Source organism: Salmo salar, chromosome 09, assembly GCF_965601325.2.
Source record: "Salmo salar chromosome 09, fSalSal1, whole genome shotgun sequence".
Classification (NCBI taxonomy): Eukaryota; Metazoa; Chordata; class Actinopteri; order Salmoniformes; family Salmonidae; genus Salmo; species Salmo salar.
Window position 1 is genome coordinate 71,524,082 of NC_138299.1, and position 23,395 is coordinate 71,547,476.

The following is a 23,395-nucleotide window of genomic DNA, read 5'->3' on the forward strand; positions in this document are numbered from 1 at the left end:
CTTAGTCGAATTGATGAAATATGAAATGGGGCGAGGTTTCTTTGGGTTCATCCAGCACAAGTGTGTATAGAATTGTTTCTTGCGTTAATGTTTGAATTATGTTGTCACTTTTTTTATATCCAAGTACATTTAGTCATACAAAAAGAAAACTCGTACTACTCATTAACAAATGCACAACTAATATGGGTGTTACTGGCCCTTGAAAAGTATAGGCCTATAGAACTTAAGATCAGGATGAAAAGTATACTATGTTGCTATCACTGATAGAGAATGGACCGCTAACATTGAAAACAAGTTGTGAAATGGATGTTTGTGCACACATCTGAAACTTTGCCATTATCAGTTTCGCGTTAGATTTCAGAAAATGCCCAAAGATTTTTTTTTTTTACAGTTGACCCTGTGAAGATACCGGTAGTTCTACATTCTTTTTTTTTGCCTTCGACAATCATTATTTTCTGGTTTTGTTTTGATGTTTTTGCATATTAACAGTGTAGCTTTGTTAATTGAGTCACATTTTCCTACAGTAAGAGGTCTGATTTCAATGATATTGTTGTTATACGGTCTAACTTTATAACCATTCCTTGAAGTTTAGTTGTAACTGTTTGATTACTCTGCAGATCGAACCCATCAACTTGATTTCTCGCAGTTATCACCCCACTCATGTTTTACAGAATTGTGCCTCCAAAGCTTAGCCTGTTTGTGCCATCAGTGATAAACTTATTTCATCTGCATCTAGTTCTGTGTTCTGTGAGGTGATTGGTAGACTTAGCTAATAAAAATGCCATGTGTACTCTTAGTAAATTCAGTGCAATATTGTGTTTTGGGTATGATGCCAAAGTGAGAAGGTATAGAAATTTAAAGACTTATGTTTTGAGTTTGACTATTGGAAGGCATAGTATAGTACCAGGGTTCCCTGGAAAACTGGTCGAATTTAGCCCGATGCACTCTTATCTAGATGGTTAGATTCCGTGTCACTGTAAATGATCTATTTTTTTTTTTCACTTCCTGTATTGTGCTTTTTAGTTGGTAGGAAAAGTTGTTCATTCTTTGTAACCATTTTGCATTCACATATTGTGTAATCATATGTACCGTAAAACGTCAATTAAATGCAGTCTCAAATAGCCGCCTGTCCCTTTTCATATTTGAGGACACAGCTCTGATATTCCCAGTCATGTGCATTTAAACAATTTTAGAATTCTGTCATTGTTAGCCATGGTGCCATCAAAAAATAAAACGCGATATAAAATGCATGGTGCTGAAGCACAAAATCGGGGGTGTATGATAGGCAGCCTTTGCAAGTCTGATCTGCGATGGATTTGTTATTTTTATACTGGTCGCAAACAGTGTGGATGTCTTTCCAACATTTTATTGAGCAAAAGCTGTGAGCATTAGGGAAATAGAAGCCTGGCTTTAATAAGCGGCGGTTGTGTTCAGTGAATTTTTTTAAATTAACGCCCGGGCTATTATTTGAAGTTTTAGCCTATACCCGTCATTTACTGTTTGCAGTTAGTGAAGAATTTTCAATTCAATAATTGCCAACAAACTTTAATACTGTCACCAAAGTGGGGAGTTATTGGACATTGTCCCCAAGACTTTGAAAATAATTGGCCATTTAAAACCTTGTTGTGCATTTAAAACAAACATCATGTACCATTTTCTGCTCTACATTTCTAAATAAAAAGTTGTTGGTGTGCGATTCCTTTCCATTTCTTACATTTTCTGCAGTTACTAATACGTTTAAAAAGTATATTGTGCGGCCCCCCAAAGAAATGCCACCCCACACCATGACTGACCCACCGCCAAACCGGTCATGCTGGAGGATGTTGCAGGCAGCAGAACGTTCTCCACGGCGTCTCCAGACTCTGTCACGTGCTCAGTGTGAACCTGCTTTCATCTGTGAAGAGCACAGGGCGCCAGTGGCGAATTTGCCAATCTTGGTGTTCTCTGGCAAATGCCAAACGTCCTGCACGGTGTTGGGCTGTAAGCACAACCCCCACCTGTGGACGTCGGGCCCTCATACCACCCTCATGGAGTCTGTTTCTGACCGTTTGAGCAGACACATGCACATTTGTGGCCTGCTGGAGGTCATTTTGCAGGGCTCTGGCAGTGCTTCTCCTGCTCCTCCTTGCACAAAGGCAGAGGTAGCGGTCCTGCTGCTGGGTTGTTGCCCTCCTACGGCCCCCTCCACGTCTCCTGATGTACTGGCCTGTCTCCTGGTAGCGCCTTCATGCTCTGGACACTACGCTGACAGACACAGCAAACCTTCTTGCCATAGCTCGCATTGACGTGCCATCCTGGATGAGCTGCACTACCTGAGCCACTTGTGTGGGTTGTAGACTCCGTCTCATGCTACCACTAGAGTGAAAGCACCACCAGCATTCAAAAGTGACCAAAACATCAGCCAGGAAGCATAGGAACTGAGAAGTGGTCTGTGGTCACCACCTGCAGAACCACTCCTTTATTGGGAGTGTCTTGCTTATTGCCTATAATTTCCACCTGTTGTCTATTCCATTTGCACAACAGCATGTGAAATGTATTGTCAATCAGTGTTGCTTCCTAAGTGGACAGTTTGATTTCACAGAAGTGTGATTGACTTGGAGTTACATTGTGTTGTTTAAGTGTTCCCTTTATTTTTTTGAGCAGTGTACTTCCAAAAAAGTGATTCACTGAAGGTTCCCTGCCTGCTGTCTAAATGGAAAGAAAGCAATGTAAATTGAAGCACAAGTCTACACATCGATAAACAAATACAACTGTTTATATGTAGGTTATTTATAATTGTTACATTTACAGACAATTTTACAAAACCCACAAATATCCAGTACAAAAAGCCTCTTGACATGAAAACCCTTGTTGCCCCATAGAGGGTGTTAAGCACTTCATTTTTTCTTCTTCACCTTGAGCCTCTCTGCTCCTTTGTAGGACATGCTGGTGTCCACCAGGGCCTGGGGTTTCCTGGTCTTATAAGCAACAGACTTCTTGATGCGCTCTCCCTTCAGGTTAACGATGTTGGGGAGTAGAGGTGGACTCCTCAGGGAAAGCCCTGCACCCACTGGCGCATGGGCACGCAGCAGGAGACTGTTCCCCTCCACTCCTGTCACTGCCACCCATCCTAAGAATAGAATACATTTTTAAAAATTAGGTAGCGCTAGGCTTTTGAAAAATACCAACCCTGAAACGTCTGGGTCGGCTGGTTTATCAATTTGTAATTATGTGTGTATTACCTGCGGAGGAAAACTTGATATCAGCACTGGCTTTCTGATAACCCTGCCCCTTCAGCTCAAAATCTTGGGAGACAAGAGGGGGGAATTCCTTCATGCGTTCTTCTCCACCCATTGGTACCTATCCACACAGAGTTCTTCATGTTGATAACATTATTTGTAAACTTGTTTTGTAGTACCATTTCAGAAAGAGCTTATATGTCCTTAAACTGAGTTAAGTAAGCAGCATCAACTTACTCCCAGCAGGATTTGACCAGCATGCTTCTGATAAATGCTGTCAGCCTTGTCCAGACTGGTTATGTGAATCGGGACCCGGTTGGAAGCAATGACTGAGAACCAGCAGGACTTCTCACCCTGGGAAATGAATATTACGTCTCAAAGTCAAAGAGTGCACCACTGTTTCGATGTCACAGTTGAGCATGGTTATTTGTTATGTTATTAGGATCCCCATTAGCTGTTGCAGCAGCTACTCTTCCTTGGGTCCACACAAAACATTAAAGTGACATAATACAGAACATGAATAGACAAGAACAGCTCAAGGACATAAGCAACAATGAAAGGCATTCACCTGAAGGTAATCAATTCGGCCTAGAGCTCCCAGGAATAGCGACATTCCAGGTTTCAACACAAATGTCCTGGGTACGATGGCTTGTGTGGGCACCACCAACTTCACCTCCTGCTCTGTCAACAGATCGAGGACCTAACAAACATGAGAGAAGGGGGGGGGGGGGGGGGGGTGAGATGAATGGATGGCATTGTTCTGTTCACTAGTTAGGGCTTGTCTTAAAGAAAACCTTTATGAGAGTGGTACAATGCAATAATAAACTAAACATAAATCTACTGCAGTGACACACAAGATGGTTGATCCATAAATCTGTTCCATTGTAAATATATCCTGGCATCCCACTTGTGTAAATGATACTTCCAAACGTGATGTAATAATAGGAGAGGAATAACAAGGGACTCCTTCTCCCCCAGGGGATAAGCTAAGGAACTACTTTCATCTGTCAACTCACTAGCATCAGAAGGGAAACTTAGTCAAAGGGTATTAATTAGTCCCAAGTGTTCTCTCCTAGTGCTGGTAAACAGTTACATCATGCATACATGCTGTTTCAAGAGGATGCAGGGGTGTGTCTGAAATGGCACCCTATTCCCTATATAGTGCACAACAATAGGTTGCCATTTTGGACAGATTCCAGGATTGTAATGAGTTGCATTGCAATCTATGAAATAATATGGGCAAAGTTATAGCGTGGCAGAAACAGTTGAGCCAAGAGCGAATAGGAAGTAGCTCACGTCACGCTCTTTCATGATGCCAGGGGTGTCATAGAGCCAATGCGCGTCTTTCAGTTCGTTGAGCGTCAAGTCCACTTCCGTAGAAGGGTTGGAAAGAGTACAGTCTCTCTCCTTGTCAATCATATCCTCTCCATAGGCCAGACTATCAGGATCAAACTCTATCAGGCCTCTGTTGGATTCTATGTTGGTACGGAACGTCCTCCCAATGCGACCTAAACCAACATAGGATTTTTAATAATTACCCTGCATTAAGAGTACAAATCTATAAGCAGCAATGCAAGCCATTGAAAACACAGAAGGCCAAGGGTTAAGCTGTATGGGTTGTCCAATTCCACCCCTTGGTATTTAGGCTACCCTGTTGGGGTTACCATCAGTCGTATCCCCAACAGCCAACACCAATCTCTTACCCACTAGGTAGCCCTGCTTGCTGAACTGCTCTAGTCTCTTGAGCTCCTGTGGAGAGAGATCACTCTCGGTCTGCTTGGAGGCGCTCTGGAGCCTCTCGGACCTCCTGAACATGCGATACGGGGTGGGGTTGATGATGGGGAACTTCAGGAGGTTCAGGGTTGTACCTGTGGATCATATTCAATTTCAAATACAATTTAAGAATTTGTTTTCAACATTTTAGAGACTTGAGCCTATACACAAACGGACATACTCTGAGTGTACAAAACATTAGGAACACATGCTCTTTCCATTATATAGACTGACCATATGAATCCAGGTGGAAGCTATGATCCATTATTGAGGTCAGTTGTTAAATCAACTTCAATCAGTGTAGATGAAGGGGAGGAGACAGGTTAAAGTAGGATTTTGAAGCCTCGAACAATTGAGACATGGATTGTGTATGCATGTCATTCAGAGGGTGAACAGGCAAGACAAAATATTTAAGTGCCTTTGAATGGGGTATAGTAGTAGGTGCCAGGCGCACCCGTTTGTGTCAAGAACTGCAACGCTGAGGGGCCTCCCAAGTGGCGCAGCGGTCTAAGGCACAGAATCGCAGTGCTAGAGGCGTCACTACAGACCCGGGTTTGATCCCGGGCTGTTTCACACCCGGCCGTGATCGCGAGTGCCATGGGGCGGCACACAATTGACCCAGCATTGTCTGGGTTAGGGGAGGGTTTGGCCAGCGGGGCTCATTGCACTCTAGCGACTCCTTGTGGTGGGCCGGGTGCCTGACCTCGGTTGTCAGTTGAGTGTTTCCTCCTACACATTGGTGCGGCTGGCTTTCGGGTTAAGCGGGCGGGAGTTAAGAAGTACGGTTTGGTCATGTTTCGGAGGATGCGTGACTCGAGCCCGTTGGGGAGTTTCAGCGTTTTAAAAAAAATGTATTTTACCTTTATTTAACTAGGCAAGTCAGTTAAGAACAAATTCTTATTTTCAATGACAGCCTAGAAACAGTGGGTTAACTGCCTTGTTCAGGGGCAGAACGACAGATTTTTTACCTTGTCAGCTCTGGGATTTCAACTTGCAACCTTTCGGTTACTAACCACTAGGCTACCCTGCCGCCCCAAGATCGAAATTGGTGTGAAAAAGGGGGTAAAATACAACAACAAAATATTTGTAAAATTAACTGCATCGCTGCTGGGTTTTTCACGCTCAACAGTTTGCCGTGTGTATCAAGAATGGTTCCCCACCCAAAGAACATCCAGACAACTTGACACAACTGTGGGAAGCATTGGAGTCAACATGGGCCAGCAATCCTTGTGGAATGCTTGACACCTTGTAGAGTCCATGCCGTGACGAATTGAGGCTGTTCTGGGGTGCAACTCAATATTAGGAAGGTGATCCTAATGTTCGGTATACTCACTGTAGGTGTTATTGGTTCAAGCTTTTCATCAATGTGACTGAAAAAGTCATTGGAATGTAAAGCTTTTTCAAGACTTCTGATTACAGCAGTAGAAAGGAGAGAGTTCCATAAATAACCTCTACAACAGTCAGACAGCCTGTGTGCCATCACAAGGTCATGTTCTCAACAAAATAACCTATTCAACAAGAAACTTTTTGTTCACGGCCTTGTTTGAGTGTTTGTAATGCATCTTATAGTGGAACTTTGGGTTACAGGCTGGGCAGAGCTCTATCTTACCAGGCCATGGAGATATGGTAGCTTTGTGGATCACATCCGAGGCCCTGGATTTGCAGTAGTCGGACTCCAGTAGACTGTTGAACAGTGTGGATTTCCCAGCGTTGGCTGTTCCTACCAGATACACGTCTCCCTTGTACTTCCACGATCTCTGAAGACTTGAGATTAGATTTTCTATTCCGTATCCCGTTTTGGCACTGATGAGGTGGGCATCTTTGATATTATCACTGGAAATGCCTACATCAGCACAGTACATAGAAAGCTGACGTTTAATCCTTTGCAAGTAGTTTTCAGAGTCTCCAGGGAGCAAGTCCACTTTATTACCCAGAACCACTATGTGTTTGTTTTCTCCAACAAGCTCTAGCAAGTCTGGTACTATGGAGTCTGGGATGTCCAGAAGATCTACAATCAACAGTACCAATGCTTTCTCTGATTTGACCCTGCGGACTATATCCCGATATTCCTCCTTGGACATCTTGACAGTCAATGCCTTTTGGTGGTGTGTGAGCAAGTAGCAACGTTGACAAATTGCCCTTTTCAATTCGTCTTCCTCTAGCAAAAGTTTATACTTCTCACTTGGAAGATAGCCTGCCACATCAGGTGCAATGCAGTGCATGACCGCGCCACATCCGTTGCAGCAGGTGTCACTGACAGGTTCCTCCATATCTGGTGTACCATAGATTCTCTGCTGTCCTTTAAGTTTCTTTTTCTTACTTGTTTCCTTGAGAGGGAACCCTACATCATAAAACTCGATGAGAGAATCAGGGCTCACCGTCTCCAGTTTGGTGACGGTCCCATCTTTCAATGACCGCAGCTGTTGCTCCAGAGTCCTCTGCTGCTTCTCGGAGCCTGACCGTGGCGGCAACCTCTTGTCTTCTTTGGAAATCATGGGGACAGCATTCACATGGAGCTGACCACGAAGTTGGTCAACGTGACTATCTTCCGGCTCAATGTAGTCCATGAAAACAAATTCCTCCTCTTTTTCTGGCTCTATGGAGGCGTGTGTCCCCTGATTTTTTACATTTTTACCCAGGTCTTGAGTTTCACCGCTTGCTCCTCTTGCAGTGCTGTAAAACCTGGTCATCCATGTGTCATTCAATACAAAAGGAAGTGCCTGATGGAAACCGCTTCCTCCAAACACAGAAGTATACTGCCTTGGTAGAGCAGGTGATGATATCCATTTGGTCCTATGCTTTACAGATCGACATGGAACGGAAAGATGTCGAGAACATTTACAAGTAACAAGTTCACGTAACGGGACTTGCAACAATTTATACATCTTTACAAACGAATACAATTGAATCATACATTAGAAACCACAGTGAGATAACATAACCTTGAATAAAAACGCATGTGTGTCGCTATTGCAAGAAACCATTAATATCCTGACAGGAACTTACGTATCCGGAAAGGCCGTTTATTTACGTTTACAACTATTAAGATTCGACATCTAATATAATAAAACATATTGTTTGTTAGAAAAACATTGATTATAATAGTTAATATTAGATCAGAGTAGTAAACATATTTAGTTAAGACTAATTTCTTGCACATCAAAATAATAACGTTGATATAGGAAGTGACGTTTAGGCTTGACCATAGATATTTTTTGTGTTCGTTTAGCAAAGTGTGTAACGTTAGACAGCGTTGAATCTGACACGGTTGATTATTTAAAAATCGGTTTCTGCTTATTTATGCGAACACTAGAGGGAATCAGCAGTAACCATGTATGACCAAGATGAAGGTTTGTTGGTATTTCAGCCATTTGAGTCGAATGCGTTAATTTTTACATAATGTAGTTAACTAGCTTGCTGCTAGCTAGCATACAGGCTAATATGCGCATCACCGCGAATAGATAGCTACAGTAGCTAGCAAGCATACTAGCGCTATGTAGCTTGCGCGGTTAACTAATTGCCTAGTTAATTAGTTGGCTGGTTTCACCAGACTAAACACCTAGCTATAATCACACTTTCAACTAGGCCTACTTATAGGAAAATCGCATCATGCCATGTTGAAAAAACAAAGTTAGCAAGTCTTTGAGGTCTGCAGATTTAAAATGCCTTTGTGTCTATCAGTTGTTGTGCTGTTGAAAACTCCATGAACTAGTTAGGGCCTTGGCTAATGTTATGTCACTGCGTCTATATTCACTTCTTTGATGTCTTTTCTATGATCTATTAACCAATTCTGTGATCTCAGATATCCAATACGATGAGGATGAGGATGAAATCACCCCCGATTTATGGCAGGAAGCTTGCTGGATTGTTATCAGGTAAGATTATGCTCTTACCTATCTCTCCTATTTTTTTGTATCATGTAGCATACACTATGCAGTTTTCTTATTTTCAAATAACACTATCCTCTCTGATGCGCCTTATAGTTCCTATTTTGATGAGAAGGGCCTGGTGCGACAGCAGCTGGACTCCTTTGACGAGTTCATCCAGATGTCTGTGCAGAGGATCGTGGAGGATGCCCCGCCCATTGACCTGCAGGCTGAGGCCCAGCACACCTCTGGAGAGGTGGAGGATCCGGTGAGTGATAGACAGGCACTTTCAGATATTCTGCTCCATGTATTGCCTCTGGCTACGAGGGCACTTACTAATGCCCTGTTAACGCTTCCTTTTTGTTGCTCTACAGCCACGCTACTTGCTGAAGTTTGAGCAGATCTACCTTTCAAAACCCACTCACTGGGAAAGAGATGGAGCCCCATCGCCTATGATGCCCAACGAGGCCAGACTCAGGAACCTTACGTAAGTTTGCTCATTTTGGGCCATACTTTTATCACAATAAATCTCCCTTGCACATCATTTGCAACCTTCAGTGCTGACTAGGGCCACATCTGTATTATACAGGTACTCTGCTCCACTGTACGTGGACATCACCAAGACCATCATCAAGGAGGGTGAGGACCAGCTGCAGACCCAGCACCAGAAGACCTTCATTGGCAAGATCCCGATCATGCTGCGCTCCACCTACTGTCTGCTCAGCGGCCTGACAGACCGTGATCTGTGTGAGCTCAACGAGTGCCCACTGGACCCCGGGGGCTACTTCATCATCAATGGGTCAGAGAAGGTAAAAGGAGAGAGAAAGTAGAGGGTGGACTTCAGGGCAGATTCCTGGTCTTGATTCTATGTTTTAATCAGGGTTGGGGAGTAACATATTATGAAGAAACTGTAATCCGTTATGTTACCAGAAAAAATATTGTAATCAGATGACAGATACTTAAAAAAAAAAAGATTGTTTTTAGTCATTCTGAAAAGATGTTTGTGTAAAAAATCTAGGACACTTTCCTGTTTTATCAATGATATTCAAATCAGCATTGAAAAAAGGTGCAAGTTTAGGTTTGTTCCGCCTGAGTGAGTCTGGCCACAAGTCAAAGACCACTATGATGACACAATAAATGCATTTGAAGGATCGCAGGAAAAAAGCAAGAATAGGCTTTTGTAAGCTACTGTGCCTTCAGAAAGTATTCACGCTAGAGGTCGACCGATTAATCGGAATGGCCGATTTAATTAGGGCCGATTTCAAGTTTTCATAACAATCGGAAATCGGTATTTTTGGATGCCGATTTTTATTTTATTTATATATATATATATATATATATATATATATATATATATATATATATATATATATATATATATATATATATATATATATATATATATATATATATAAAATTTGTAAAATTTGTAAAAAAAAAAAATATATATATCTTTTTTAGACCTTTATTTAACTAGGCAAGTCAGTTAAGAACACATTCTTATTTTCAATGACGGCCTAGGAACGGTGGGTTAACTGCCTTGTTCAGGGGCAGAATGACAGATTTTGACCTTGTCAGCTCGGGGATTCAATCTTGCAACCTTACGGTTAACTAGTCCAACGCTCCAACCACCTGCTTTACATTGCACTTCACGAGGAGCCTGCCTGTTACACGAATGCAGTAAGAAGCCAAGGTAAATTGCTAGCTAGCATTAAACTTATCTTTATAAAAAACAATCAATCAATCATAATCACTAGTTAACTACACATGGTTGGTGATATTACTAGTTTATCTAGCCTGTCCTGCGTTGCATATAATCGCTTAGGTACACGTTGCTCCAACCATAAACATCAATGCCTTTCTTAAAATCAATACACAAGTATATATTTTTAAACCTGCATATTTAGTTAATATTGCCTGCTAACATGAATTTCTTTTAACTAGGGAAAATGTGTCACTTCTCTTGCAAACAGAGTCAGGGTATATGCAGCAGTTTGGGCCGCCTGGCTCGTTGCGAACTAATTTGCCAGAATTTTACGTAATTATGACATAACATTGAAGGTTGTGCAATGTAACAGGAATATTTAGACTTAGGGATGCCACCCGTTAGATAAAATACAGAACGGTTCCGTATTTCACTGACAGGAAAAACGTTTTGTTTTCGAGATGATAGTTTCTGGATTCGACCATATTAATGACCTAAGGCTCGTGTTTCTGTGTGTTATTATGTTATAATTAAGTTTATTATTTGATAGAACAGTCTGAGCGATGGTAGGCAGCAGCAGACTCGTAAGCGTTCATTCAAACAGCACTTTCGTGCTTTTGCCAGCAGCCCTTCGCAATGCATTGCGCTGTTTATGACTTCAAGCCTGTCAACTCCCAAGATTAGGCTGGTGTAACCGATGTGAAATGGCTAGCTAGTTAGCGGGGTGCGCGCTAATAGCGTTTCAAACGTCACTCGCTCTGAGACTTGGAGTAGTTGTTCCCCTTGCTCTGCATGGGTACCGCTGCTTCGAGGGTGGCTGTTGTCGATGTGTTCCTGGTTCGAGCCCAGGTAGGAGTGAGGAGAGGGACGGAAGCTATACTGTTACACTGGCAATACTAAAGTGCCTATAAGAACATCCAATAGTCAAAGGTATATGAAATACAAATCGTATAGAGAGAAATAGTCCTATAATTCCTATAATAACTACAACCTAAAACTTCTTACCTGGGAATATTGAAGACTCATGTTAAAAGGAACCACCAGCTTTCATATGTTCTCATGTTCTGAGCAAGGAACTTAAACGTTAGCTTTTTTTACATGGCACATATTGTACTTTTACTTTCTTCTCCAACACTTTGTTTTTGCATTATTTAAACCAAATTGAACATGTTTCATTATTTATTTGAGGCTAAATTGATTTTATTGATGTATTATATTAAGTTAAAATAACTGTTCATTCAGTATTGTTGTAATTGTCATTATTACAAATAAATAAATTAAAAAAATCGGCTGATTAATCGGCATCAGCTTTCTCTGGTCCTCCAATAATCGGTATCGGCGGTGAAAAATCATAATCAGTCGACCTCTAATTCATGCCCCTTGACTTTTTCCACGTTTTGTTGTGTTACAGCCTGAATTTAAAATTGATTCAATTGAGATTTTGTGTCACTGGCCTACACACAATACCCCATAATGTCAATGTGGAATTATGCTTTTAGAAATGTTTACAAATTAATTAAAAATCACAAGCTGAAATTAGTCAATAAGTATTCAACCCCTTTGTTATGGCAAACCTAAATAAGTTCAGGACAAAACGTGTGCTTAAGTTGCATGGACTCTGTGTGCAATAGTAGTGTATAACGTGATTTACTTAATCTCTGTATCACACACATAAATTATCTGTAAATCGAGCAGGGAATTTCATACACGGATTCAACCAGAAAGACCAGGGAGGTTTTCCAATGCCTCACTAAGATGGGCACCTATTGGTAGATTAAAATAAAAAGCAGACATTAAATTTCCCTTTGAGCATGGTGACATTATTTATTATGCTTTGGATCAATACACCCAGTCGCTACAAAGATACAGGCGTCCTTCCTAACTCCGTTACCCGAGAGGAAAGAAACCACTTAGGGATTTCAGCATCAGGCCAATGGTGACTTTAAAACAGTTACAGAGTGTAATGGTTGTAATTGGAGAACTGAGGATGGATCAACAACATTATAGTTACTCTACATAATGTAAAGATATAGCCTAATCGTATTATTATATGTAGTAGAAAGCAATGGGTTAGAAGAAGCCTACATAACCAACCCATAAAGTAAAATGCAACATCTATTTATGGCCAGCTATGTGAACTCTAACACTGATTTATCCTGCAATTGGGAATATTCATTTTTGTCTTCTAATGCCTCTTAAGGGAAAAGTAATCTGAAAGTAATCAGATTGTTACTGAGTTTAGGTAATCCAAAAGTTATGTTACTGATTACAATTTTGGACAGGTAACTAGTAAACTGTAACAGATTACATTAAGAAAGGAACCTAACCAACCCTGGTTTTAATGAGTGAGCAGTAACACAAGCTTTTGCAATTGAGCTATTGATAGCAATTGCCTTGTTTGGTTTGCAGGTCTTGATCGCCCAGGAGAAGATGGCCACGAACACAGTGTACGTCTTCGCCAAGAAGGACTCAAAGTATGCGTACACAGGGGAGTGCCGCTCCTGCCTGGAAAACTCCTCGCGCCCCACCAGCTCCATCTGGGTCAGCATGATGGCCAGGGGAGGACAGGTGAGAAACAAATATACCTTGTCCTAAATTTACTGGCACATTTTCTACTATCCCAGATATTTACATGTCAACATTTTGTTTTGTTTCTTTTTCTCCCAGGGGGTGAAGAAAAGTGCCATTGGTCAGAGGATCGTGTCCACTCTGCCCTACATCAGACAGGAGGTGCCCATCATCATAGTGTTCCGAGCCCTGGGCTTTGTCTCCGACAGAGACATCCTGGAGCACATCATCTACGACTTTGACGACCCTGAGATGATGGAGATGGTAAATCTCTGTCTAGGATGTTCTAGATACAGGAAACACTACACACACACACACACACACACACTTCTTATCTGACGTGCTGTGCTCCACCAGGTCAAGCCATCCCTGGACGAGGCCTTTGTGATCCAGGAGCAGAACGTGGCGCTGAACTTCATCGGCTCTCGTGGTGCCAAGCCCGGTGTCACCAAGGAGAGGAGGATCAAGTACGCCAAGGAGGTGCTGCAGAAGGAGGTGCTCCCCCACGTCGGAGTCAGTGACTTCTGTGAGACCAAGAAGGCCTATTTCTTAGGGTGAGTATTTATTATTTTATATTCATGTAATGACCATGGAGCAGGAGTTACCAATCTTTTCCATTCTGGGGATCAGCAAATCACTTCAATAAGCTCTTGAGGACAAAATATCTTGGGGACAGATTGCAATTTACTGGGGGGAGGGGTGGTCCAAAATAGGGGAAGGTTATTCAAGCTTTTTTTTCTCCTGGTTAACTTTTGCTCTTTTACAGGTTTTACTATATAATGTCTTCCATTCTAGACAAATTTCCTCATCTGCTTGCATGCACCCCTATATCAATGTGTTTTGGTACTTCCTTTATGGACTACGCTTTTCCATGTGCTAACTTTTACTGTTCCACAGGTCAATATAGTCTAACGGTCTATCCTGCCCTCTATCCACCATTTATAGTGACATTAGTGGTAGAGGTCGACCGATTAATCGGAATGGCCGATTAATTGGGGCCGATTACAAATTTTCATAACAATCGGAAATCGGTATTTTTGGGCACCGATTTGGCCTAATTTGGGCGCACACACCTACTCAACATTTTTTGTGACGAAACCATCAGTAGAGTTGAAAATGCCATGGAAACCCATTTAACTTGTATTTTTTTATTCATTACATGGGGAGTTTAATCTCAAAGTAATTTTTATGTGCACTGCGTATTTAGGCACATACATTTATCTGCAACAAGTCAATTTGATAGAAACGCAACTGATGGGAAAATGTACAAGGGTTTTCCCTCCAGAGCGCTCAAGACCTCAGACTGGGGTGAAGGTTCACCTTCCATCAGGACAACAACCCTATGCACACAGCCAACAAGACAATGCAGGAGTGGCTTCGGGACAAGTCTCTGAATGTCCTTGAGTGGCCCGGCCAGAGCCTGGCCTTGAAACAGATCTAACATCTCTGGAGAGACTTGAAAATAGCTGTGCAGCGATGTTCCCCATCCAACCTGACAGAGGTTGAGGGGATCTGTGGAGAAGAATGGGATATGGATGTGTTTTCTGTTTGTTGAGATTGACATAGTCCATTTATTGTGGTGTTGAAAATGCAAACCATGATATTGAAGTGCCTGAAGTCTGTATGTCTTGTTTATTGGTTGTCTGGTGCATTGGCACAGAAACCTGTTGGTGGAAAAATGTTTGTATATATTTTATATAATTATAAATATGGCGTAAAAATTTTGAAAATCTGATTCCACCCTAGCTGATCGTTTTCAAATCAAATTTTATTTGTCACATACACATGGTTAGCAGATGTTAATGCAAGTGTAGCGAAATGCTTGTGCTTCTAGTTCTGACCATGCAGTAATATCAAACAAGTAATCTAACCTAACAATTTCACAACAACTACCTTATACACACACGTGTAAAGGAATGAATAAGAATATGTACATAAAAATATATGAATGACTGATGGCCGAACGGCATAGGCAAGATGCAGTAGATGGTATAGAGTACAGTATATAGATATGAGATGAGTAATGTAGGGTATGTAAACATTATATAAAGTGGCATTGTTTAAAGTGGCTAGTGATACATTTATTACATCAATTTTCCCATTATTAAAGTGGCTTGAGTTGAGTCAGTATGTTGGCAGCAGCCACTCAATGTTAGTGATGGCTGTTTAACAGTCTGATGGCCTTGAGATAGAAGCTGTTTTTCAGTCTCTCGGTCCCCGCTTTGATGCACCTGTACTGACCTCGCCTTAAGGATGATAGCGGGGTGAACAGGCAGTGGCTCTGTGTGGGTGGACCATTTTCAGTTTCCACCTTCTCCACTACTGTCCCGTCGATGTGGATAGGGGGCTGCTCCCTCTGACACCGGCTCTGATGGTGAAGTAATGAAACAGGCAGGGAGAGTGAGATCATCTGTGGTGGTCGGCTCATCTTCTGGCCAGCAGCCCTGCGTGGCATCGAACTGTGCCACAAAAGCATGCTGAAGTGGCGAAGTCGATATCCACGTTTATAAACGCAGTTATTGTTATTTGTGGTCTTAAACATTATTTTGAGTTAATTCTATGCGGGGGGGGATGGTGTTAAATTTATTTGACAGTACAAGGGGAGGGTTACCTGAAAATATTTTAAGTTGGCGACACCTTGAGTTGGAACGGAATCGTCCCACCTACGCAACAGCCAGTGTAATCCCGTGGCGCGATATTCAAATACCTTAGAAATGCTATTACTTCAATTTCTCAAACATATGACTATTTTACACCATTTTAAAGACAAGACTCTCGTTAATCTAACCACACTGTCCGATTTCAAAAAGGCTTTACAACGAAAGCAAAACATTAGATTATGTCAGCAGAGTACCCAGCCAGAAATAATCAGACACCCATTTTTCAAGCTAGCATATAATGTCACATAAACCCAAACCACAGCTAAATGCAGCACTAACCTTTGATGATCTTCATCAGATGACAATCCTAGGACATTATGTTATACAATACATGCATGTTTTGTTCAATCAAGTTCATATTTATATCAAAAACCAGCTTTTTACATTAGCATGTGACGTTCAGAACTAGCATACCCCCCGCAAACTTCCGGGGAATTCGCTAACATTTTACTAAATTACTCACGATAAACGTTCACAAAAAACATAACAATTATTTTAAGAATTATAGATACAGAACTCCTTTATGCACTCGCTATGTCCGATTTTAAAATAGCTTTTCGGTGAAAGCACATTTTGCAATATTCTGAGTAGATAGCCCGGCATCACAGGGCTAGCTATTTAGACACCCACCAAGTTTAGCACTCACCAAAGTCAGATTTACTATAAGAAAAATGTTATTACCTTTGCTGTTCTTCGTCAGAATGCACTCCCAGGAATTCTAATTCAATAACAAATGTTGGTTTGGTTCAAAATAATCCATAGTTATGTTCAAATATCCTCTGTTTTGTTCGTGCATTCAAGACACTATTTGTGACGCGTTTCGTGACAAAAAAATTCTAAATATTCCATTACCGTACTTCGAAGCATGTCAACCGCTGTTTAAAATCAATTTTTATGCCATTTTTCTCGTAAAAAAGCGATAATATTCCGACCGGGAAACCGTGTTTTAGTTCAAAGAGAGAGAAAATAAAAACATGGGGTCGCCTCGTGCACGCGCCTCAGTCTCATTGTCCTCTGATAGACCACTTACCAAAGGCGCTAATGTTTTTCAGCCAGGGGCTGCCTCGACGTCATTCAGCTTTTTCCCGGGTTCTGAGAGCCTATGGGAGCCGTAGGAAGTGTCACGTTACAGCAAAGATCCTAAATTTTCAATAAAGAGAGTCAAGAAGCCCAAGGAATGGTCAGAGAGGGCACTTCCTGTACAGAATCTTCAGGTTTTTGCCTGCCATATGAGTTCTGTTATACTCACAGACACCATTCAAACAGTTTTAGAAACTTTAGGGTGTTTTCTATCCAAAGCCAATAATTATATGCATATTCTAGTTTCTGGGCAGTAGTAATAACCAGATTAAATCGGGTACGTTTTTTATCCGGCCGTGTAAATACTGCCCCCTAGCCCTAACAGGCTAACACTGCCATATTATACTTTTTAATTCATTGCAAACTTTGCTGAACGCAGGTTGAAACCACTGCCATAGAGATCGTGTAACTCACCAGGTCTCTGTTGGACATTCTTTATGTAATTCTATGGTTATGACGGCGTTACATTTCTTCATGCAATGGTCTTTATGCAATATGTTGTTGTTGGACGTATTGATGTAACTCAGTTGTGTGTCTGTTTGCAGGTACATGGTCCACAGACTCCTATTAGCGGCCCTGGGCAGAAGAGAGCTGGACGACAGGGATCACTATGGCAACAAGAGACTAGACTTGGCTGGGCCGCTGTTGGCTTTCCTGTTCCGTGGGTAAGTCCTAAAGAAACACATCTATAAAATGTCTAGAAAGCTTTCATTCAGATGTAGTGCAACTTTTTGTAAACCGCACTCCTAATCAACTGAGCATTTGGTGAATATGTATGGAAGCTTTTTTTTTTTTCATTTGTTTGGACCCATTTAGAATGTTCAAGAACCTGCTGAAAGAGATCCGCATCTACGCCCAAAAGTTTATTGACCGAGGGAAAGACTTCAACCTGGAGTTGGCCATCAAGACACGAATCATCTCCGACGGCCTGAAGTACTCTCTGGCCACGGGGAACTGGGGTGACGTCAAGAAGGCCCATCAGGCCAGAGCTGGAGTGTCCCAGGTAACACAGGGCAGAACACATCTGCTACACATCCCTATATAGTTACAGTTTGCCGTTATGCTGCTATAAGATGATTTTGTTTATCGTCATTTAAAAACGACAACATTTCTCATCTGTTTTTAGGTGTTGAACCGCTTGACCTTCGCCTCCACCCTCTCTCACCTTCGTCGTGTGAACTCCCCCATTGGTAGGGACGGCAAGCTAGCCAAGCCCCGACAGCTTCACAACACGCTGTGGGGCATGGTGTGCCCTGCTGAGACCCCTGAGGTATGCCCAATACCACTCCAAATCACATACATGTTCCTTATCAAGGGGGTTGTATGTTGTTGTATGATGCCAAATTGTAATGTTACCCACAAGGAGCTAAGCTATCACTTCAATTGACATTGAAAGTGTTGTCCCTGCTTATTTTGTCCCCCATTTTTATGTCCCCTCCCTGTCTTATTTCCCAGGGTCATGCTGTAGGCCTAGTGAAGAACCTGGCCCTCATGGCCTACATCTCTGTGGGCTCCCAGCCCTCTCCCATCCTGGAGTTCTTGGAGGAGTGGAGCATGGAGAACCTGGAGGAGATCTCACCGGCAGCCATCGCGGAGTGAGTCCAGCAGATGGCAGCACACTACTCTTTTATTAATCCAGAAAATATCAAAAACATTCTGTCATGTCTCTGAAAAGTTTGTCAACCCGCTTTTATCTGCATTTTAACTGATGTTTTCCATTAATTATACTCTTAACAGTGCCACAAAGATCTTTGTGAATGGCTGTTGGGTGGGCATACACAAGGACCCAGAGCAGCTGATGAACACACTGAGGAAACTGAGGAGACAGATGGACATCATTGTGTCTGAGGTAAGAGAGAATTTTCCCAGATTTTCAGGAATTTCTGCTTTTCTGAAATTTACATAATTTTATTGTTAAATGAACCTACACATAAAAACCCAATATCCCCTTTTTCAGATTTTCTATGTTCTCATACGCTATTTCCCCTTTTCTAGGTGTCCATGATCAGAGACATCCGAGAGAGGGAGATCCGCATCTACACGGACGCCGGGAGGATCTGTCGTCCTCTGCTGATCGTAGAGAAACAGAAGCTGCTGCTGAAGAGGAGACACATCGACCAGCTGAAGGAGAGGGAGTACAACAACTACAGTTGGCAGGACCTGGTGGCCAGCGGCGTGGTGGAGTACATCGACACCCTGGAGGAGGAGACTGTAATGCTGGCCATGACCCCTGACGACCTCCAGGAGAAGGGCGTGGCCTACTGTTCTACATACAGCCACTGTGAGATCCACCCCTCCATGATCCTGGGAGTCTGTGCTTCCATCATCCCCTTCCCCGATCACAACCAGGTACGGCCCCAAAAAAATATGATGCTCCTAAAATAGGTTTTCTTATTGGGTTGATTGAATAGATGGAATGGCAAGAGACTGTTAATATCTATGCTAAGACGTGGCTATGGAACATCCTAAATTAAGATTTTTATCCATCCATTTTAATGAATACATTTCCCACCCACCTTTTCCCGTGTAGTCTCCCAGAAACACGTACCAGTCTGCTATGGGTAAACAAGCCATGGGTGTGTACATCACCAACTTCCACGTGCGGATGGACACCCTGGCCCACGTGCTCTACTACCCCCAAAAACCCTTAGTCACCACCCGCTCTATGGAGTACCTGCGTTTCAGAGAGCTCCCTGCAGGTGAGAACTGGAGCGCTGCAGAATTGACAGCCAATTACACTCTTTAACTCTGACCTAAAAATGTCTGCCGTTTTTTTTTAAGTTCTGGCTGGTTGAAATCCTCCATTTGTGCCTGGTTTAGGTATCAACTCGATTGTGGCTATTGCGGCGTACACTGGCTACAACCAGGAGGACTCTGTCATCATGAACCGCTCTGCGGTGGACCGTGGATTCTTCAGGTTTGTGCTGTGATTTCAAGACCTGCAATTTGATGTGAAAATGACTTTAGACGAAATGTGTAAATAAGTGTTTTTATTTCAGGTCTGTGTTCTACCGCTCCTACAAAGAACAGGAGTCAAAGAAAGGCTTTGATCAGGAGGAAATCTTTGAAAAACCCACACGTGAAACCTGTTCGGGTGAGTCCTAGGCATCTTGGCATCTGAAAAATGTAAAGGAGTCAGCCATAAAACCAGAGCCTACTATTTCCATCATATCATACGTTTTCCATCAGCAACTTCTGTTAAATTGGCATTCATACAAAGAGAATTTCTCATTGAACAACCCAATGATCCTCCCCTTCCCTCAGGCATGAGGCACGCCATTTACGACAAGCTGGACGACGACGGCTTGATAGCTCCCGGCGTGCGTGTCTCCGGCGAGGACGTCATCATCGGCAAGACGGTGACCCTGCCGGAGACCGACGACGAGCTGGACAGCACCAACCGGCGCTACACCAAGAGGGACTGCAGCACCTTCCTCCGCACCAGCGAGACGGGCATCGTGGACCAAGTCATGGTCACCCTCAACCAGGAGGGCTACAAGTTCTGCAAGATTAGGGTGTGTCCTGAGTCCTCTAGATTTCCCCAGTAGTGACATTTTGACAATGCGAGTAGTAGGCTGTAAAAATGTAAAAACGAACATGGTAACAAATTACTCCTGTTGACAGCTCTACTTCTCATTTGTCAAGTTTAGGGTAGGCAGGAATTACATCCACAGTAGGGGCAGGCTTGAATTAACCATGACTTGAGTTTTACAAGCATCGTGTGTGTGTGTGTGTGTGTGTGTGTGTGTGTAACCTTTTATTTAACCAGGCAAGTCAGTTAAGAACAAATTCTTATCTACAATGATGGCCTAGGAACAGTGGGTTAAATGCCTTGTTCAAGGGCAGAACTACATATTTTTACCTTGTCAGCTTGGGGATTCCATCCAGCAATTATTACTGGCCCAACGTTCTAACCACTAGGCTACCTGCCACCCCCCCCATTGCTTCCATAGACGCAACAAGACCAAGAAGCCAAATCAGAGTTGTTGACAAATTGACTAAATGCAACATGGACTCCACTGACAGAATATTGCACCCTCTAACCTTACTGCACAGCTAGAAACACCAAGCATTTTTCTACACCTGCAATAACAGCTGCTGTATGTGACAAATAAAGTTAGATTTGAAGGTTATGAGGCCTCCTTACACTTGACACTCATCTGCCTACTTGTGGCATGATTTAACTCCGTTCCATTTCTTTTTTCTTCTTTCCAGGTTCGCTCCGTTCGTATCCCCCAGATTGGTGACAAGTTTGCCAGTCGACACGGGCAGAAGGGTACCTGTGGTATTCAGTACAGACAGGAGGTGAAGTATTAGACATGTTCCTCATGCCTCGTCTACCGGACTACTCTTCACTAGACTACACAGTATGTCATTGAGCCAGGCTGTCTGGTCAAATGTCTAGAGACATATTGTGTTTTAGACTGAACATAAACACAAACAAAGGTCTCTTCACAGGAAACGCTAAACAACGTCCCAGAAGGAGTATGTACTATAAAACTGATTTTTAAATAGAACATGGAAGAATGTGCCACGTTCCTGTAAAAGGATATCCCTTAGAAGAACTGGTTCTGAAAATTGGAACCCACATGCAGAGGTCTTTGTAAGTAAACTATGTCCATTGTTCCGACGCTTTCCGCAGGACATGCCCTTCACTTGCGAGGGAATTACTCCAGACATCATCATCAACCCCCACGCCATCCCCTCTCGTATGACAGTCGGCCATTTGATTGAGTGCCTGCAGGGAAAGGTACTGTCGCCCGTCTAATGACTCCTCCACCCACTTCAACTTTGACTCCTTTTACGAGACCTCTCAATGTGATCGTAAACTGATATTAAGTAAATCAATAGGATTGTCTGTCGTCTAGATTAGATCTTTTACAAATGACAACGGTCAGCGAGAATTTGTTCAATAAAAATGAAGCGGAGCATTTTATTTTTTAGACGTCACGTAAATCAAGTGTTGCGGATGGCAGTTTTCTTGTAGCAACGTTTTCACCTTCCCGCCCTCCTTTCACCTTGTAGGTTTCAGCCAACAAAGGGGAGATTGGTGACGCCACGCCTTTCAACGATGCGGTCAACGTGCAGAAGGTCTCCAACCTGCTGTCTGAATACGGCTATCACCTGAGGGGCAACGAGGTCAGGACATCAGCCCCCTTTACCATTCACACCAACTTTCTATAGTAGCTATTTCACACTAGTCTGTCTAGAGAGTACAATTGACTGGCTTCATCTTTCCCTTCTAGGTGTTGTACAACGGTTTCACCGGCCGTAAGATTACCTCTCAGATCTTCCTCGGGCCCACATACTACCAACGCCTGAAGCACATGGTGGACGACAAGATCCACTCTCGGGCCCGAGGCCCAGTCCAGATCCTCAACAGACAGCCCATGGAGGGCAGATCACGGTAAGAACACTAATAATGATTTAACGTATGACTTTTCCCCTTTATGGCACTATGGGAGTGCACTGGGTATGCATTTCTGAGCTCGTATTCATAAAGCGACTTTTTAAGTATGAGCTTATCGATGATCAGTTCTGTCTTTTTAGATGTTAATAAAAGTACTAGATCCTAGATCAGATGCTTTACTAATCATGCTGTCATCTGTCCACCAAGTGACGGAGGTCTTCGTTTTGGGGAGATGGAGCGCGATTGTCAGATAGCCCACGGCGCGGCTCAGTTCCTGCGTGAGAGGCTGTTCGAGGCGTCCGACCCCTACCAGGTCCACGTCTGCAACCTCTGTGGCCTCATGGCCATCGCCAACACCCGCACGCACACCTACGAGTGCAGGGGCTGTCGCAACAAAACACAGGTACGTGTCAACACCACCACCAGTGTCCCTGTTATTTCACCTTTTATTTAACATGGTTTATGCTTAGGTCGGCCTATTCATTTGTTGTTTATACCTTTTTATTACTGTAACTATGTCAATTCTGATTCTAACTACAATACAGTATAGTGAAATGTGTCCTATAGATTAGTGTTCAAAAGGGACTAGCCTATAAAGAATCTTGACTCTGGGCCTCTATAGCCCTAGTTTTGTTTCTGAAGATTTATTGATTAAGATAATGTACAATGTAACCGTTTCAGATCTCCCTGGTCAGAATGCCGTACGCCTGCAAGCTGCTCTTCCAGGAGCTCATGTCCATGAGTATCGCCCCTCGTATGATGACCAGTTAGGAGCACTACCGAACCCCTTTTCGAGTCGACAGGAATTCAATTATGTGTGAAAGGAATGTCGAGGACATCACTTATCTCTACAGTGGGAGAGCTGGAGAATCAGGAGACTGATGTAAAACTAAATGCAACAGTCAACTTGTTTTGATGCTAGTGGTCAGGCTTGTGTTTTTGTCTGCAAAAGTATTTTTGTTGTGATATCACAGTTTTGGAAAAGAAGGAATATCATCTGTTATTTTTGTAAAACTAGAATAAATGTTTATTAATGTGCTGTCACACTGTATTTCTTCATTCAGTGTTTAGTAGCTAGCTTGCTCTGGATCTGAAAAACTGAGATGTTATATTTC

At 42.7% G+C, this 23,395-nt stretch overlaps 2 protein-coding genes across 2 annotated transcripts; one reads left to right on the forward strand and one right to left on the reverse strand.

The window, feature by feature from the left end:
• Window positions 1-2,737: 2,737 nt before the first annotated feature.
• noa1 (nitric oxide associated 1) lies at window positions 2,738-7,994 on the reverse strand. Its single transcript, XM_014212071.3, has 7 exons — window positions 6,601-7,994; window positions 4,922-5,086; window positions 4,515-4,726; window positions 3,787-3,918; window positions 3,456-3,572; window positions 3,222-3,339; window positions 2,738-3,109 (listed from the first exon to the last, which is right to left on the reverse strand). Exons 1-7 carry the CDS (start codon window positions 7,901-7,903, stop codon window positions 2,877-2,879), a joined length of 2,280 nt encoding a protein of 759 aa, XP_014067546.3. The 5' UTR covers window positions 7,904-7,994; the 3' UTR covers window positions 2,738-2,876.
• A 251-nt stretch (window positions 7,995-8,245) lies between these two features.
• Window positions 8,246-23,324, forward strand: rpb2 (DNA-directed RNA polymerase II subunit RPB2). Its single transcript, NM_001173679.1, is given in 24 exon segments — window positions 8,246-8,341; window positions 8,794-8,866; window positions 8,975-9,125; window positions 9,232-9,344; window positions 9,447-9,666; window positions 12,972-13,130; window positions 13,230-13,394; window positions 13,488-13,684; window positions 17,416-17,535; window positions 17,687-17,873; window positions 17,997-18,140; window positions 18,326-18,465; window positions 18,608-18,719; window positions 18,866-19,219; window positions 19,401-19,569; window positions 19,691-19,787; window positions 19,870-19,964; window positions 20,135-20,385; window positions 21,086-21,175; window positions 21,513-21,620; window positions 21,896-22,009; window positions 22,117-22,277; window positions 22,488-22,683; window positions 22,962-23,324. Coding segments are annotated over 24 exon segments (3,525 nt in total). The 5' UTR covers window positions 8,246-8,322; the 3' UTR covers window positions 23,052-23,324.
• Window positions 23,325-23,395: the final 71 nt, after the last annotated feature.